This window comes from Polypterus senegalus, chromosome 12 (assembly GCF_016835505.1).
Source record: "Polypterus senegalus isolate Bchr_013 chromosome 12, ASM1683550v1, whole genome shotgun sequence".
Classification (NCBI taxonomy): Eukaryota; Metazoa; Chordata; class Cladistia; order Polypteriformes; family Polypteridae; genus Polypterus; species Polypterus senegalus.
Genome location: NC_053165.1, coordinates 56,690,840 through 56,709,958, shown reverse-complemented (window position 1 = coordinate 56,709,958; position 19,119 = coordinate 56,690,840). Strand labels below are relative to the sequence as shown.

Below are 19,119 nucleotides of genomic sequence, written 5' to 3'. Positions count from 1 at the left end.
TTGACACTACGCGAAATCCCACTAAGCACTCGCGCCTGCGCATGTCAACGTGTGTGCGTGTACGCGCTCGCTCTTGTGCGCGTGCACATGTGTGTACATAAGTGTTTTTTTTTGTTGTTTAGCTGTTTACCTCAAATGCCAGGCTGCATTCTCACTGTTGTTGACGCTTCCCCTTTTCCAAAGTAAACGGATCTCGGAAACCGATTATAAAGGAGCACTTGTCTGTCAATCACATTAGTCCCAGGGCGAGGAAAGCCATATTACCTGCAGCTCCTTATCTAAATAGAAATAAGAACCGGTTTTATCGTGAAGGGGAGGCACTCTGTGAAAGATAAGAGTGTGTGGTTGGTTGCGCAGTGCAGAACACTATAACGCAGCACAGCCTGCGTACCGCTGGGGGGACGCTCCACAAATGCAAACACACTACAGCGACGCAAGAAAGGCTACTTTTTCACTACGAGAGCTCGTACTAGGGACAAGCAGAGCAGCTTTTACAGAAAAGATATCATTTAAGATCTACGTACATTTTTGTTTTCTTGTTGCTTTTATGTACGTTGTGTGACGTCTTATAAGGCGTACTATACGGAAGGAGATACAGAAAACTGGAGATTAATGTAAAAGTTTGTTCAGAACGCAGTGATTAAACGAGTTGCCGTGCTACGTTGGTACTGAACTTTTTTCTTTTTTTTTTTTTTTTTTTTTTTTTTTTAACTATTCAAGTGATTATTTAAGCCACGCACGTATAGAAATATACGATCTGTGTATATCTATGTGCATAAATAATTTTTTGGAATGATTTCGGCAATTTCCAGTCCGTGGCTGACCCAGCTGTCCCATTTTTGCGATGTTGCAGCCTTCACAACTAACAGCCTGAGCAGTCTGAATGCACCCGGGAGTTACCACCTCTCGCCATCTCCAGGAGATCCCTACAGCCAGCATGAGACACACTACGAGCCCTGCTCGGCAGCACAGCACGGCTACAGCTACCCGGGAAGCACAAGTGGAGCTCCAGGACCCCAGTCGGACAGTGGGTCCTCTAGCTGCTCGTCAGTTTCGTCTGCGAACTCGACACCAAACAGTAAGCCACCAGTAAAGAAGAACCCCAAAGTGGCCAATGTTAACGTGCAGCTGGAGATGAAGGCTCTTTGGGACGAATTCAATCAACTGGGGACTGAAATGATTGTTACCAAAGCGGGAAGGTGAGTTTTGATGATCTTTTAGTGTTTGTCATCTGTGGTGCGCTTTGTCTTCTGGTAAAACGTTTATTGACATATAGTTATGGACCCTTAAAAATGTCAGCCTGTAAAGGGAAGATAGTTTCTAATAAATAAATTATATATTATATATATATATATATATATATATATATATATACGAAGCATGCAAAATTTATATTGCAAATTATAAAATGAACGCTGTATGTACTCAGTACTTTAACACAGTAAAAGATAAGGATTAATTTTTAAACAAAATGCTGCAAAATAACTGTCTGTTAGTGGAGCTTGAGTGCACGTCAGTCTGGGACCCTCCGCAGCCAACATTTCTCCGTGGGGAACGCCATCCTTTTACAACAGAAAGAAATCCCACCGGAGCCCGTCATTTTAATTAATTTAAGTTAATTAATATAAGAACACTGCTAAACCGTGAAACGGGTGCAGTATGTATATAATATTTTGTGTGATATATATAATATATATTTTTTTTTTTATGAAAAGTAAAATGAGTTGGAGTTGCAGGCCATAACGCGGTCACTCTCGTATTATTGGAACGTAACATGTACAAGTTAACTGGTTTGAAAAATGTTTTGGATCACAAATATTTAGGAATGTGTCTTTTTATAGCACTATTTTTATGTCATTCCTCTCTCACATGTGTACGTGATTGTGCAAGTATAATATAAAATTGTTTATAGACAAGTTAATTTGTTGTTTTTTTAACATTGCTATTGAATAACATTACGTAAGGTCCATATAGTTATAAAACCCCGAGAGCTGTCAGCTTTTAAAAATATTCACCGTAAATGTAAACGGTGCCCTTTGAGTTTATAGGGAAACAAAATAAGTGTTTCATTTACGAGTGTCTCAATTCATAGCATAACTTAAAGCTTATCGCATTTTTCATTCAAAAAACTATTGTTATCTTAAAGTCTAATGCCTTACATACCATATTTGTATAATTGTGACTGATCTGATGCATGTAATGTTGAATACGTGCATAAAACTCCGCATTAGCATTTGCCTAATCATCACCCCCCCTATATTTTAACCCTGTCGTACAATATAGAAAATTTAATCAATTATATCGTGCTTACTTGATACAATACCAACATGACTGTTATAAAAGTTTGTCTAGAAACAACTTATATTAATTATTATATAATGATCTAATTACATCACAACGTAAGGAAGACTATTTCCATTCGGAGTGCAGATTTATTATGCAGCTGCTTAAACTATTGTCCTATATTGTGAGGCCTTCTTCGTGCAAATACAAGCTGTATTTAAAAGGCTTCCTGGTGTTAGCAAGTGTATATAGGGTTATTTGAAGATGTACTAGGCTGGTGGTGGTTTTTAAATTTTTTTTGTATCGACTGTAGTGAAAAGTACTAAATTAATTCCATCAGTGAGTTATTGTTTTTATAAATATCGTCATCTTTCAGAAACATAGATGTGTACAAGATGCAACTTTAGGTTACTTTTGTTATTTCCATTGACATCTAGTGGTCACTCATTGCTGCACGAATTTTATCAGATTTTTTTTTTTTCTTTAATTAAAAACAAGAAATCACACAAATGGAATCGTACTAAACAACAGTGTGTCAATTTAGATAGACATTTTACAATCTGATGCAGAGTTACATTAATTAATACAAGGGTAAATGTAATCAAATGGTAGGTATTACTATGGTTGCTTCATTATTGCTCTCAGGCTTGTTTTTACTGTTTTGTAAACTGCATCTCTACGCCATCCCTCAAATCAGCGACCAGTAATGTCACAGCACCGTTGATATACCTGTATAAAATAGATTTTTCTCCTAGCTGAAATATACAATAAAAAGAGAGGAAAAAAAACTTGGCTATACAAATCCAATACTTTTTATTATACTTAAGATGACTGCTTTGCTTAACATTCAATTAATCAAACAGAAAACGTGTGTAAATGCTCACTTTTACTGTGTAAATATATATGATCAATGAAGCAAAAAGTATTGACTAGTGTGAAGGGGATATTAATAATCTCTCTTGTGTTTTTCAGATTTTCTTGTCACAAAACACTACTCATTTAACTCTTCTGATTAATAATAGCAGGAGTAATATTAGTTTTAGTGTTTAGTGATGGAAAAGGAAAATTTTAATTAGGTGGTTGGTTACAGTATTTGATTTGAGTTTATACATTTATTGTAAATAAAATTTAATACGGTAGTAGGCCTTTTTATCATCTTTTCCGAGACTTCAATGCAAAAAGTGAATTAATCGTGGTAAATATCTTGAACAAGAAATTAGTTTTCTGCCGCATTTTTCAACCCGTTTTTGTTGTATCAGCAGTGTAAACACAGCCACAGTAACAATAATATAGTTTTTGAAATAATGTAACAAAAATTCACGGATCAGCAATAAATATACAGAATCAGTAAAAACTAAACATTTTTAACACAAGATATTTAGGGAAATTAATTCTTTTTCATATTTGATTATATAAAATGGTGTATTTTGCCTTCAAGATCTACGTTTTCAAAGACATCCGTGTTCTTTCTATTTATTTTTCTTTTTGCCAGCTCTGAGTTTAATAACGAGTTTATATAATTGGATGACAAATGGGAAAACTGCGAATATTTAATAACCGATAATAAATTTATTAAATTACTGCACATGTTCAGCCGTTAATTCCATTTATAGGCTTTGGAATATTATTCGGCAGTATATTATGTAATTCAAGGACCAGCCTTGGAAGGTTAAATGTTTGCTGCTACAAATATAAATCGTACAGGTGGGTATTCTATTGATTTTATTATTATTATTAATTAATAATAATGATTATTATTCTTTTAATAAGACTGAGGTACGAGATACCGACAGTGAACACAAAATTGACATAACTGGTTCGTATGAATTTTCATTTTAAAACAACCTAACGTTAATAATCATTTAATCACTTTATTGTGCTGAAATCTGCTAAATATGGTATGCGTATTCCGTCCATATTTTGTGCATATTTTAGCTTACTTGTCTCAAAAATGTAATTAAACATATTTGAATAATATTGGACAAGTAGTTTTGATGCATTTATTAAGTTTAAATAAACTAAAATCAATTAATGGTCTTAACTATCTATATATAACTAAGATTAATACGTGACTGTTTGTTTGATACAGTGTGCATTGCTTCTTCTCAAGTTCCCAAAGTCGGCTCAAACGAAACATGAAAAGCGGAAGTTGTAGCATCATTTTGTTACCTTTGGACGTTTTGCTCTAAGAGGCGAATTGTATCTGTTACTCTATATGTAAAATATAGACCAGTTAAGTTTGCGGTAAAGCATTTTCTAAAGTTATACAGATATATTTCTTTCAAACCAGCAGTAATATGAAGCTGCCTGTGACCGCAAGTGTGTGTTACTGAGTCCTTGGCCCGTTTATCTCTGAATGAAGACTGTTTTCCTATTGCTAGTGTGACAAACAGGCCACCATTTATCATTTTCAAAGATCCGGCAATAAGCTCCTCACGCTAGGAGCACTTTAACTCAACTTAAGCAAAACGCAACACGAGTTGAAGGCAGATGGTCAGCTAAAGTTCAAGATGCGCAAAAATATTCTGAAGTGGACATTTTCCAGAATTTCGTGTAGGCTAGAGAGTGAGCACAACTGAATTCGCACGCTTTTCTGTTTGAAAAAGACCACAAGATGTGTTTGACAGCTGCACATTTTTGAATACATAATGCAAATAAATATTGTAACGGCTTTTATGTGAATTTGCATATCATCATGGAGCTCACGTGCAAGATGAACCCTTTTAAAGTACCCTTTCATGTGTTAAAATTTAATTTAGTGCACATTCAAAATTAGCGCATAACTTCCGTAACTAGACGGAGGTCTTGCTCACTCATTCGAGTGAAACCAAAACATGACACACTCGCTATCTTCCAGTGCCTTCAAGCTGGAAAATACTTATTGAGGTACCGCTTCACTTTGGCAACGATATGACGGATTGACATTTCAGCAATAGGCACATACGTGTGTGGAGGTAAATGCTCAGAAGGACGCGCACTGGCATATCTGCTACACGGTCAAGTCTAAATTTCAAACAAGGTTAACATCAAGTTCATCTACTCCTGTCTCTCCATTACTTATGCATAAAGTAAAAACAAAAAAAACTCGCATCTAACTGGGGCATGTGGATGGGTGGATCGAAATCCCCGTTTTCTGGTTATGTGCTTAAGCAAAATACAATCAAACTTTTTTGTTAGTTCGCAGCATGTGTGATTATTCGTATTCTTTCTCTGATGAGTGTAGCAATTTATTTCTATCAACTGACACCAGTCATGAGATAATAGGAACGTGTTCCTATCTTTGTCAGAGATTTTTAAAGCTATGTTATCAATTATTTTGAAATTATACTTTAGTGAATTATTTAAAAATAATATAAAGACGTATGCACGGATTTTTTTTTAAGTTATACAAGTTTAATATGGTTGAAAATGTTTACGAATAGTTTTTGAACGTTTCTCGGAGTATAGTTTGTAAGCCCTGTGTTTAAACTCAACACCCAGCCATCTGGATTTTATACAGTATAGTGTACACGAAGAGTGGTGTATGCGTGCCTGCCAGAGTGTATTTGTTACATTGATCAACTGGTACTGGACCTGTTTTCCGTGATTTTTTTTTTTTTTCTTTTTCTCTTAATCTCTTTCCTTTTTCTTTCTCAGCTTGACAGGAATATTAATTAGAACCCTATTTCATTGCTCAAAGATGCTGTTGTTTGAGAATGATTTATACCAGCAGCGCTCTAGCAGTTCACTTTTCAAAGTGACATGCAGCCTAACTGTGTTTGTTTGATTAATCTCCAGGAGAATGTTCCCTACATTTCAAGTAAAAATTTTCGGAATGGACCCTATGGCCGATTACATGCTTTTAATGGATTTCTTACCTGTAGATGACAAACGATATCGGTAAGTTATGAACAGAAACTGTCCATGACAGCAAAATGGCATATAAACATTTACTGTAAACATGAACACACTTAAATTAAATATATTTCCTATAAAAATTAAAATTGTTATCTTTTCCTATATTTTAATTTTAAAAGCGTTTTACTTGCATCCTCAGTATGTAATGATGAAAGACAGGACTTGGTGATAATTGTTGCTATCATATTTTAGAAACCTGACGAAGAGACCAGTTATTCGCTCATTTTGGCAATGGCTGTTGTTAGAACAATTTTAAAAATGTGTAGGCTTAAATATTTTGTTCTAGTAATTTTCATTAGCTACTGGAGAGTGTGCACACCAATGCATTAGGGACTGAGCTTCAAGCCACAAGGAACATCGCATTAAATTGAAAACCTGTCATTAACCCAGATTTAATCAAAAGTACAATCAAAAGGTGCATGTACCTTCATGTTAGGTTACAGTGCCCAGTTTGTTTTGCTGGCCAGTATGAAAGTATTTCTTTAGAAAGATTAAATTGCATTACCCTGTTTGTATCATTTGTTACACCCAAATCAAAGTAATCGCTTTTTAATATATCTCGGCAAGCCTTCCGTAAGAATCAACTGTTGAAGTTGATCTCGCAGTTGGTGACTGTGGGCGTTGCGTTGTCATTTTTAAAGACAAGTTTGAGACTGAGGGTTAGCATAAATAGATACCACACACAGTAATACTTTACTTCCCTCTTGTCAGGAGCCATTTTCCTGAGTACTCTTAGTATCCTTTAACCAAAATTTTATATGAGTCAATAGGGTGATTTTTTTTCAGTGTTCAAACTTTCTCTTCGGTACTTGACTTCACCAAGCTTATGTGTATTTTACACATATAGATATAGATATAGATATATAGATAGATAGATAGCTACCTTATTAGGATAGTATTGTTTTATTGGGCCTTTAAAATCATGTGCCTCTAATAACCTAAGACTAATGAGACTGTTTTAGTTTTTAAAGCTCTATGATCGTTTGTGTCCTATTCACTTCCAGTTTCGGTCTGGTTCCTGCCTTGCATTTGATATAACCGGGGTGGCTCCAGTCTCTGCCACCAAAGCCAATTAATAAGCGTGCGATGAATGCGCCCTCAGTGTGACTTGCGATACAGCTTTTCACAACTTGCGACTATACATTGACTGAAATTGCCCGTTAGAATCTGCCTCTCCAGTATTGAAAAAAGTCGCGTTCATGGTATTGTCGACTGGCTAAAACGTGGCACACGAGTTGGTGGCAGTGTCATGTGGCGGCATTTTCGCTATGTAAACTGTACTTTCTTAAAGCGACGATTGCACCATTGCGCAAACTACGTACAGGTCCGATATAGGCATAGAATTGTTTGTTCATCCATTAACCCATTACATGTTTCCTCACAGTAACTTTAACCATACTAGAAAAGAGTAATTGAGGTATTTTGATGGTGGATATAAAGGCGGCGGCGTGTTTTGCGATGTTCCTTATTAATATATCAGTTTTACCGTGTAAAGTTCGCAGGTCTCCCAGTGTTCATTGGGTATTTTATTCTGGTTTTAACTCATCAGCGACTTTAAATTGAAACGCCGTAATTGAATATATCGTGTGGGGGAATGAAGAGATTAAGAATTCAAAAAAAGATGGAAGTGATGAAGGTATTAGATTTTACAATTTAAATACTTGTTTCAAGATTTTGAATAGCTGATAATTGCATTACTTAAAGAGCAAATATATAGAAGAATACATGTATATTATCGACTTTAAGAAATAAGACATGTTATAGGGTACAAATATTTGTGTGCAGTACATAACAGAATCGTAAATAAATGTTGGATAAAAATTAAAATTACAGAGACCCGCAGATTATCACATTGAAAGATATTGATATAAAATATTAAGCAAAAGTCATCTTAGAATGCCAGCATGATTGAAATAAGGGAATGTATTTTATAATTTAAAGCTTGCAATTGTAAGATTTGTGAAAATAATTTAATATATTGGTGATATGAAATTGGAATGTGACTGTAACTGATTTTTATTTTATGTCCTTCCCCCTCTATAGCTATGCTTTCCATAGTTCATCGTGGTTGGTGGCAGGGAAAGCTGACCCAGCCACCCCGGGACGTGTGCATTACCACCCAGATTCTCCAGCAAAAGGAGCCCAGTGGATGAAACAAATTGTATCATTTGACAAGCTGAAACTGACTAACAATTTACTGGATGACAATGGGCATGTAAGTCAAAAGATTTGCTATCATTCCACTTATTTCAACTAAAGAAAATACTTCTGAATACCTTGATGTGCTGTCTATTCGTTGTTAAAATGCGAGTGAAAAACACTGTATAAAAAAAGTTTAATTTGCATAATTTTTCAAAATTAATGTGCAGTGATTTAAATTCCTGATCCTAGACTATGTTAAATAGGTGAAAACTAAACTTCAGAATGAACTCTTGACATTCCCAAAAAAACACTACCGTTTAGCATGTGTGCAACTCTAGAAATCTTGACTGTAAAAGCAAACCAAGAGTAGTTGTACCAAATTTACGTGAGTGAAGTAAAAAAAGAAATTGTCAATAATAGCAATAAAAATGAACTGTAATCATCTATATTTAACAGGAGTCAAAATAATGGAGCTCAACTGAAGTAAGGGAAGGAACTATTTTGAAATGAAAATAAACTTTGTAAAACGCATTGTGATAGTAGGATTCATTAAAAAGGCACTATACAAAACACAATTGAACAATTAACTGAAATATATTTATTTGGCATAAAAGAATAAATTAATATATAAAGTAATTTAGTTAAGTCAGTCAAATTGTTGCTTTTCAAATGGACTGCAATAATTCCTGATATTAAACAAAAATAATAATATACATTAGTCTAGAATTCCTGAAATAAATCACCTTAAGGTTAATATTAAATTTGGTAAAATCATTTCATAACAAAAGTGGAAGACACAAATATGATGAAAGAAAAAATATTTTACAATTCTTGAGTAAATCTGAAGTTTAACTTTTTCCTGTTTAAGTCGGTCTGAACTGTAACTTAATTTGGAATAAGTGACCTGAATTTAAAATCAATTTTGCTTAAATTCAGAATTTAATATAAATGTATCATATAAACACACGAATTTAAGTAATGTAAAAAAATGAAATTCAGTGGTGTTTAATATAAGCACGTTTTAATTATAAGTATTTATTTTTTTAAGGCCGAGTTACTAAAGTACTGTTACATGGAGCGATAGATTTGTGCTGCTGCTTTATAGCTCTATAGCTAGACTCTTGAGTTCAGATCAGCAACGTTACTGTCAAAATAGAGTTTGAAATTTCTCTATACCCAGTTACCTAAGTTTCCACCCTAACCCTAAGTATGTACATGTTGGGCTAATTGCTGAATTTAAATTGGCTCAGCAGGATGTGCGTGTGTGTGAGAATATCTGTTGATGAGCGATTAATCCATTCTGCATGGATGGTCTTGCATCTCTAATGCTGCCTAGACAAACTCTCCAAGCCTGCTAACAAAGGTTGCGGATCAGTAATGTGATGGATTCTAAGTGTTTTCTTTGGTTATATAAATCTCCCCGAATGGTTCAGAAATAAGAAATCAAAAGTAAATGGTACAACCACACCACAGATTACTCGCATTACTCAACAAATATTACATTTTTAAGTATGAAATTAAAAATGTCACAAAGGTACAACTTTTTAAAGTTATTTTTCTAGTATCCAAACAGGTTTCATATTTTGAAAAAAAAATCAATATATGATTTAACATCTCATCTTCCGACACCGTTTTTCCATTTACTCACTTATCTTCAGCGGGCGTTCTAAGACACTTGCTTTCTACAGTTCCTCATAGATTTTTCCTATTCTTTTGCCAGATGAACTTAAATTAATTTCCTTTACATGAAAATTCTTATTGTGGTAAAAAGTACATGGTCAAGTGGATTTGGGAATGTTCATATCATAAATAAATGTCTTCACTCCTCTTCGCTTCTATACATACGAGAGTTTGACGAATGTGCTTACATGTTTACTTGGTGCGACACGCTGGCTCAGTGTAGTTAGTGATGATTCATTAGGGATCGGGCGTTCGAGTCCAACGTCAGGTGTTGGCCTGGGTGGACTCCCTGTGTTCCGCAATTAAGAGGTGTGCTTTGGTAAATAGACCCGAATGAGGGCACCTCGTTTTTTTCTTTTAATGTCTTATTGGGTGAAAAGTAGGGACTACCCCTACCGCCTGTACTTGTGGATGGATAGTTTTGAGAATAATATAGTGTTGTGTTCTATTTTCAGATTTTTTTCAGTAGGACGAGTGCCGCGCTATATACAAAATACTCGTTTTTTTTCTTTTGAGAAATAGTTCGCTACTTTTGTTACAGTGTTAAAGGCAATGCATTTTGTTCATGGGAGCATCAAGTGCAAGGCGAAAGCCAACCCTGGACTGACAAGATTTGCTTGTGAAAATAGGAGAACTAAATCATCTTTATACTTCACGTACCGACGTACTCCATACAGGTTTTTTGTGCTTCACTTGCAGATCATTCTAAACTCCATGCATAGATACCAGCCGCGATTCCACGTGGTCTACGTCGACCCCCGGAAGGACAGTGAAAAGTACGCTGAAGAGAATTACAAGACTTTTGTGTTTGAGGAGACCCGCTTCACCGCAGTCACTGCCTATCAGAACCACAGAGTGAGTATCTGGAGTTTATTACTGCCACGTTCGCTGCACCTCATTTATCAAAGCCCTTCGCCTTGATCGATGAACCCCTAGGAAGACGGGAGAGCTATTAGCTCCACACCATTGCAGTCTGAGTGGAGAGTGCGGGCCGGCGTATGTCCTTAACCTTATCAGTTTAAGTTTAGCGTACTGTCCATACCCAATGAAATGTAAGTGATCATTCGAATGGCTCCTAACTATACAAGCAGCAAATTATTAAAAAAGACACCACTTAGAAAAATGTAAAGTCATGGGGAGATATTTCATACTGACCCCTTTTGTTTCTCTTTTAAAGGATGTGTTGCGAGAGTTAATAACCAGTTTGTAGTGCAGCAGCTGACACGGTCAAACTTGTAATTCTTGCAATACTGGGTAAGAAAAGAGGCACGTTCACTTTTAGGAAACGCCGTGCACAGGTGTGCCTGAGAGGTTGTGATAAAAGCGCACAGTTATCAAGATATAAATTTGTCTAATGAGCGAGTCATATACTTGTAGTAATCACGGCCTGTCTCTCTTAAGGCAGTAATCTGCAGCTGCGCTTGTTTCTTTTATAATGTAACGCATCATTACCTTGTATTGTGCTACAAATGACAATCAAGGCTGGCTTGGTAATTAGTGCTGCCGCATTATGGAGCAGAACAGCATGTTGGTCCTGACCTAGCCATGCTTTTTTTCTTTTTTTGGATAAGAGTTTCTCGGGGATTTCCTTGCACATCTCAAACACTGGTTCAATAATTTTCGTCGTAAATGTTTCCCATTAGTTAGTTTCAACTTATGCAACTTCAAAAATATGCGATGTGCAGTCATGAACCGAGAACATTGCGCATCGTTTTCTGCGCTAGTTGGTTTATTAAGATACAGACTGCTGCTGCTTTACCCAGCAATGTCACAGGGACTGAGAAACATTTTAGACAGAAACCAATGACCGTGACCCCTTTGCGTTATTTTTTGGAAATGTCATTTCATCATGTGTCGAAAATATTACGAAACCTGCTGTGAAAAACAAAGTCCCAAATATCCAATTGCAGACCACATTACATAAAGACACATAAAAATAAATGTTGTATGTCGCTTTTTATAAAGACATGAGCCAAATAAGTAAATAATAATAATGCTATCACTGTTGCGGACATTCTGTAAAATATCAAGTTCCAATCCGATTGAGGTAGAATTTATATTTAGTCAGTCTTCTACGGTTCTGTTGCTTCGAAAATAAATACACCCAGTCACGAGACATTTTATTGAGAAAAAAGGCAACCATTTCGTAAAGGGCGTTTAAGCAGGGGATGCTACTTTGTGCTAACCGTGAAAACCTTCAGTCCATCAAAAAAATAAAATTGTTTACGGAAAGTCAAGGGGAGCTCTCAAAGCAAAGTTGAATAAGCGAGGAAGGGCATTGCTTCGCCTGAATGAACCACACTGTTTAAAGAGTATGAACATTCACAAATCTGTTTAATCAAACTCAGGGTCGCATGTGGACTGTGCCGATATTTGAAGCTGTGGGGGAAAAATCCCTGAATAGTGTGTGCCAGTTTATCTGATGACGCACTCGCTCACATACACCAAGACCCAGGTTGGACCATGTTAAGAGTCAACAGATAAACTGCGCCTCTTTGGAATAATGAAGGAAAACAGACACCGGGAAAGCAAGCAAGCTAGCTGCCTATTCACGGACGCGAGACTCGAAGTCAAGATGCTCTATGCGATTCAAATTTTAATGCTAACCACCTCGATATGAATATTAATTACTAATTATCGATTAAAAATATGGAGTGCCCAATGAGGGGTGAGACGCTATATGCAAACGGCTGTTCTGCATATGCGCATTCAGTTACACATACACAAAGGGCATTGGTTACTGAAGAAAAAACTAATCCTTTTTTTTAACTAATAGCATCTAGAATGTTTATTTTTGGTAAAACTTGCTAATTATGCCTTTACATTTACTTATTTGTCTGACGCCTTTATCCAAGGTGACTTGCAACATTTATGATACAATTGGTTACATTTCGTTTGGTTTTCCAATTATGCAGCACATGCAGGTCAGGTGATTTGTTCAGGGTCACACAGTGTCAGTAGAGGGATTTGAACCTCAGGGTCTGAGGTCCAAAGCCTTAACTATACTACACCAAACTGCCTTACAATATTTAACGCAACCAAGTTCCACTTGCCTATGTCAACTTTAACTCATTTGTATTACTGAGTTCTTAAGAAAAGACAATGTTGAGACTGACCAGACTTGTGGGTTCATAATGACAGTCCAGTGTATCCTCAATCGAGTTTAAAAGTGCAGTTTTAGCCTTGTGGTGAATATACATACACCCCATATAACAAAATAACTCACACTAAGTACATATGATTTATTTAGAAATTATTAATTCGGTGTATTTAAGTTGAATTTCTTATTTACTATACGGTCGCTAACCTTCAGTTCTTGAATTAAAGTTGTGTTGCATTGCAATGCTGCAGTTTTCATTTTGGGAGACGCAAACAGGTTGTTACGAGGAACGGTTTATTGTTTGTATGCCGGTCCAGTTTCTTGTGTTTTGTTATACTATTTTTTTTTAAATTGTAATTTAAAAACGAGAAGCACAGTTTTGCAGCAGTGGACGATAGGCATTTCCACATTTATCGACATATTTTTTGAATCTATCAAGTTTTTCTGTGCATACACCAGCACCATTCGAACACTCCATGCATGTTTTTATTAGAAGGTTTTTCTATACGTTATGGTTTGCATTATTGCCATATTTTCTTGCTTAATGTACATACGGCAACAATTCAACTATGGGAAGGTTTATGCCAGTTACAGCAAGTTTAAATATGCAAAACAGTCTATATTAAACCATTACAGTTTTAAACTTAGGTAGACTTAACATGTTCGGATTATTATAAAAGTACATTTGTAATAATGTGAGAAATAGATTAATAAAAGGAATACAAGTAATAGACTTGTATTACTCATTTTAAGTAAGTACAAATCCACCCATCCATTGTCCAACCCGCTATATCCGAACTACAGGGTCACGGGGATCTGTTGGAGCCAATCCCAGCCAACACAGGGCGCAAGACAAGCAAGTACAAATGAAATTCAAAATTTCATGTTAGAGTCGATGTTATCGAGGGGGTTTTCTTCCTGCAATTCATTCCAAAAATCGGAGGCCAAACAGTAAGATTTTTTTCCGGTTTATTTTGTAAACGACGACGTTTTGAACACGATAGCTCACATTGTAAAGGGTGATGGTAAAGGAGTTCTGTACAGAAGACTCGATGGCAGCGCAATCGCTGCTCAAAGGCACCTAAAAAACTTAAGCTCAGACTGGAGGCCCATCACTCACGTTAAGCATTCTCATAATTGCGTATTATAACAGTGATAATAACACAAAAAAGAAAATTCGTTTCAACCTGTTGCTTGAAGTGTAAAGGTGCGTTTGCGCTGCTGGCGACTCGACTATTTACAGTTGTTCTCTGTCTACTCCCGATGTAACTTCAATCTCTCCAGCATATAAAGCGTGACTGCGGCATGTGTGTTTGAAAAGCAAGCTAAATTTGTATTTGCAATATTCATTTTTCTGTTGTTATTTAAAGAAGCAAATGAATGGGAAAATGAACACAGCCTAAATTCATACGTTTGGCATTTTAATAAAATTTACTTTAAAATTTAAATGTAATTAGTTTCTTGTTGCAGATAATTAATATTATTAAATTTGGTCTGCCACACAATTCCAGAGACTCTTTCACTCCTGGGGTTCCTGTGAGCTTTTTTCTGGTGGTTTGTGGTTTTTTGTTCCCCCTCTTTACTACTGGGTGCAGGTTCTATAATGGACTGATACCCCATATGGAACTGACCATTGCCTCTGGTTCTATGTGGCCCAGTACTCTAAAATGCAAATTCAAGCAATGAATGAATGAATGTACCTCCCAGAAGTTGAGCTATATGTCATAACTGAGCTTTTAGTTCACACAATCTAAATGTTGGTACTCATAGACTTAGAAAGTAAAAAAAAAAAAAAAAAAAAAAAAAAACATAGTATTGTATATGTACTGGTTTTTACACATAATCAAATAACCATGTTACATTTTGTGGTTTGAGTCTGTCTGTGTTAGAAGTCAAAGCAGATAATCATATTTAGCTCAAAAAGTGATTAAAGGAACATGCAGATATGTTCAATTGAAATATCTATTTACTAGTATGGCCATCTCATAAAGACTACTGCAGACAAGTCTGCAAATAGCTAAGTGAGATGCTGGTTTACATCATAAGGAATGCAGAAATGTGTATCGCCTCATTTTTGAAATATGTACTATGTGAACAGTCTTTAAATTTAATCAGAATGTTTGAACCATGAACAAAAAATGTTTTAAATAAGATCATAAATTGTATTTACTTGGAGAGTAATCTTAATAGAAATGAGATGCATGAGAACTCTAAACCTCTTTCTAACATTAAACAACACAATACATAAAACTTAAATTTCATGCTACTCAATAGTCCTTAGAGATAAATAAATAAGAAAGAAACTGATTGTTATAACTTACATACCCACGATATTATAGCATTTTTTTCTTCTCATTCATTCTTTATTGACCCCATTCAATCTACTTCAGAGACTAAAAACTATTTTGACAGCACTAAGCTCAGGACAGAAGAACCTCTGAATGTGACGCCAGTCCACACACACACACAAACTTCACACCGTCTCTCCCTCTCTCTCTTAAAAAGGTAAATTCAGAACAAAACTTCCAGCTTTGTGTTCCAGTCACCCATTCCCTTTACCCATCTTTTTAATTACCAAGTCATTGGCACCTGTATCAGCAGCATCCATTAATTGTCTAAACGTTAAAGGAACATGCTCACACAGTTTAGTCATCTGCAAATAAACTTGGCAACCTGCCTGCCTCAATTAAATCAATACTGATACCAGGAGAAGGCCAGCACTTTATACCAGTATTGACCAAGTTGGAAAATAATCCCATGTTCGTGGGGGTGTAAGTCTCCAGAACCTAATACTATATTACCATGACCGTTCATATTCTGTTCTTTTCTATTCTATTCTATTTTGTTATGCAGGAGCCAGCATGCTGTATGAGATACAAGACCACCATACCACATTGCACAGCACACACGCACAAACTTACTCACTCACAATGAACCAATTTAGTCTTACTAATGACAATAACGTGGCCATCTTTGAAATATGGGAGTAAACTCTGGTGCTTGGAGAAAACCCTGGTTCACTGTGTAAACATCATAGCATTTTAATAACAGGGTGGGATTTAGACTGTAGTTTGCCTTCACTAAAGGTGCTATGAAAAAGACTTGCGGTTAAAATATTTACATTGGTCAGCAGGTATAACTAGCCACTGTTTAGCGTGATCATGGTATCCCTTGAGTATAACAGGAGATTGATCTTGGTCTCACACTGCTTTGCCTTGACCTAATCCTGGAAGTTTGGCTAATTATGTTTGCATTTTTCCCTTTGGTCCTTTAGATAACCCAGCTGAAAATTGCAAGCAATCCCTTTGCAAAAGGCTTCAGAGACTGTGACCCAGAAGATTGGTAAGTGGCCCAATCAAAAACTATTAGCTGAAAACGGATTCCTTTTTTTTTTTTTTTTTAAACACAATTGTGGTTTTGAAATAAATTACATTTTGTTTTTGTTTCCCTTTCTAGGCCCCGAAATCACAGACCAGGATCTCTGCCAATCATGAGTGCATTTGCCAGAACACGAAATCCCATCTCATCTCCGCCACAGCAGAATGGCACAGAAAAAGGTACTTCAGGTGTCCTATTAAATCCATGATATGACCTGGTGTGGTGACACATCTTGTGAGGTTTTTGTGTTTCATAGGCATCTACTGCTGCTTTTCTACTGTAATTCTGTTAGATTTGTAAGTGTGTAGAGTATATTAAAGTTGTTTATGGGAAGTATGCTAAATATAAATAAATTACAGAAAGTTTAAAATATTTTGATGAAGCAGGGAAGGATTGGGATGCTTGGGTATATTCTTTAAAATATGCAATTGATTATAATAATTTGGTACTTTTGACTAGTTTTGAAATACAGTAGTGCCTTTTCATAGCACATTTAGTTAGTTCACAGGATGCAACAGCAAAGAAAGACCTTTTTACAATATGGCCCTTCCTCTCCACATCCCTCTTTGACACATCCACTGTGCTTTTTTTTTTTTTTTTTCTTTTTCCATTTAAAATTCAGAACAGCATGTTATATCACAGGGAAGAAACAGAAAGCATACCCACTCTGTGAACAGGTCATTAAACACCTTTGGAAGAAGAATTGTACCAGGCTATCCTTCTTTTAATATATAGTACGCTTGGCTTCACCTGTATTTATTTTATTTTATATCTTATTAAAACACAGCACAAAATAACAAGATGATGTTGCTTGTTAGGTTTTTCTATTTGAGGTGCTCCTCATCAATGTGCTGTATAAAGATGAAATTTAGTTGGCCCACAGTTGAACTCCACAAGTTTATACTTTTATCTAATTTATTTTTTACATCTTTGCTCTAGAAGGAGACAACAGACGGGATTTTGATAGGGACCCCAGTGGAACTCCAATACATGCTGACCCGGCCCACCAGCTCATGTCCCGGGTGCTCAGTCCAGGTCTTCCTGTGCCAGGTGGACTACATGCGGTACCCCTTACAACAGGCAGGCCAAGCCCACCCCACGAACTGAGGTTGGAAGCACATCCCCAGCCGCCGGATACATTACATCACCATCCGTACAAGTATCCCTCTACCTATGAACACTACCTGGGGGCCAAAACACGGCCATCCCCCTACCCACTCCCAAGTATCCGGGGGCATGGCTATCACCCTCACATGAACCCAGCTACGGCAAACATGTACTCTGCCAGTGCACCTGCAAACTATGACTATGGGCCGAGATAAAGAGCTACACCATGCTCTCTGTAAGGCCAGCAGTGCGGCTTGGACAAAAACAAGATTGCTTATGGGGTAATGCCTAGTCAGAAGGTTTTTTTTTCCAGGAAAAGTAGTTGACCTGTGGTGAAAAGATAATTTGGGGCTGTGGGTTGAGCCTTTTAAAAGACAAAACTGGCCATGTGTGGATCTTATCCAAAGAGGGGATGATTTAAAAAAAGAAAAAAAAAAAAGGGATGAAACACCTCTCCATGAGTGCTGGAGTACCTTTGAAGACTGACACCAGGAAAATGTCCAGTGAGAGAGACTGTCAAAGGCAAGAGGAAGCAGAGTCTCAAGATCAATACCAGCCTCTGATAACAGGGTGATTGATAACCACAGGCTGGAATTTCTTCCATCGTGTTGGATGCACTTTTTTTTTTTTTCTTTCATTTTTTTTGACTGCTTGAAAGAAGCCATATGTTGCTTTTTCAGACTTGCTAGGCTTCAGGACCCTCCTAGTTTATGTTGGTGGTTACCAAAACATCCCCAGACCAGGAGGAAGAAGAGGCTACACTGAGTCAGACTAACAACTGCCACAAGGAGTATCTGGACTCAATCTTTACTAAATATTTAATGTAAATTATGCAACCGTTTCCACTGTAACAAGATGCAACATTTTACAAGAGCTTGTACAGCTTTGATTGCTGTGACTGATGGAAACTCATTGAGCACAAAGATGGGACTGTGTTGTCATTTGGAATCTGTATTATTTCACACGAGTCTGCCTACCGCTGACGCTGATTTGCTAGGCCTGTCTTCTCCACATCTCCAGTACTCAAGTTGAACCTCTTTTGTAGAGTCCATGTGGCACAAAGTGGTATATCTTCTTTCTTTCTTTCTTTCTTTCTTTCTTTCTTTCTTTCTTTCTTTCTTTCTTTCTTTCTTTCTTTCTTTCTTTCTTTCTTTCTTTCTTTCTTTCTTTCTTTCTTTCTTGCGCTCGCTCCCTCACATTACAGAAATAGACATCCCTGCATACAAGGCATAGATTAACTAGTGCCAATGCTTTGAGTGCACTGCTGTTTTCACGGGCCTCGTATTTATTATTTTGAGATTCTCAATGACATAACAATTCAAAAAGAAATGGCAGGCACCCAGAAACCTGTAGATACTTGTAGATAAACGTGTAGATATATGTGTAGATAGTGCTGCTTACTCTTTAATAAGAGGAAATTGATGGAAAATATGAATTTTATAAAAGTTTTGAAAAGAATGTCTTATTTGTTCTTTTTCACATATCTTTGGTAAATTGTTACCAGGAGATTGATTTTCATAAGGAGAAAAATA

At 36.4% G+C, this 19,119-nt stretch overlaps 1 protein-coding gene across 3 annotated transcripts in view; it reads left to right on the top strand.

The window, feature by feature from the left end:
* The window catches only part of tbx1 (T-box transcription factor 1), a 77,196-nt gene extending 59,170 nt beyond the window's left edge, over positions 1-18,026 (top strand). For 2 of the 3 annotated variants that reach the window (XM_039771522.1, XM_039771520.1), the window contains 7 exons: positions 854-1,199; positions 6,061-6,162; positions 8,224-8,395; positions 10,702-10,857; positions 16,377-16,444; positions 16,559-16,659; positions 17,420-18,026. In XM_039771522.1, coding sequence (XP_039627456.1) covers positions 854-1,199; positions 6,061-6,162; positions 8,224-8,395; positions 10,702-10,857; positions 16,377-16,444; positions 16,559-16,659; positions 17,420-17,802 — 1,328 coding nt within the window. In that variant the 3' untranslated portion in view covers positions 17,803-18,026. The remainder of the gene's footprint in view (positions 1-853; positions 1,200-6,060; positions 6,163-8,223; positions 8,396-10,701; positions 10,858-16,376; positions 16,445-16,558; positions 16,660-17,419) is intronic. The other variant, XM_039771521.1, reaches the window with a different exon arrangement.
* The last annotated feature ends 1,093 nt before the right edge of the window (positions 18,027-19,119 follow it).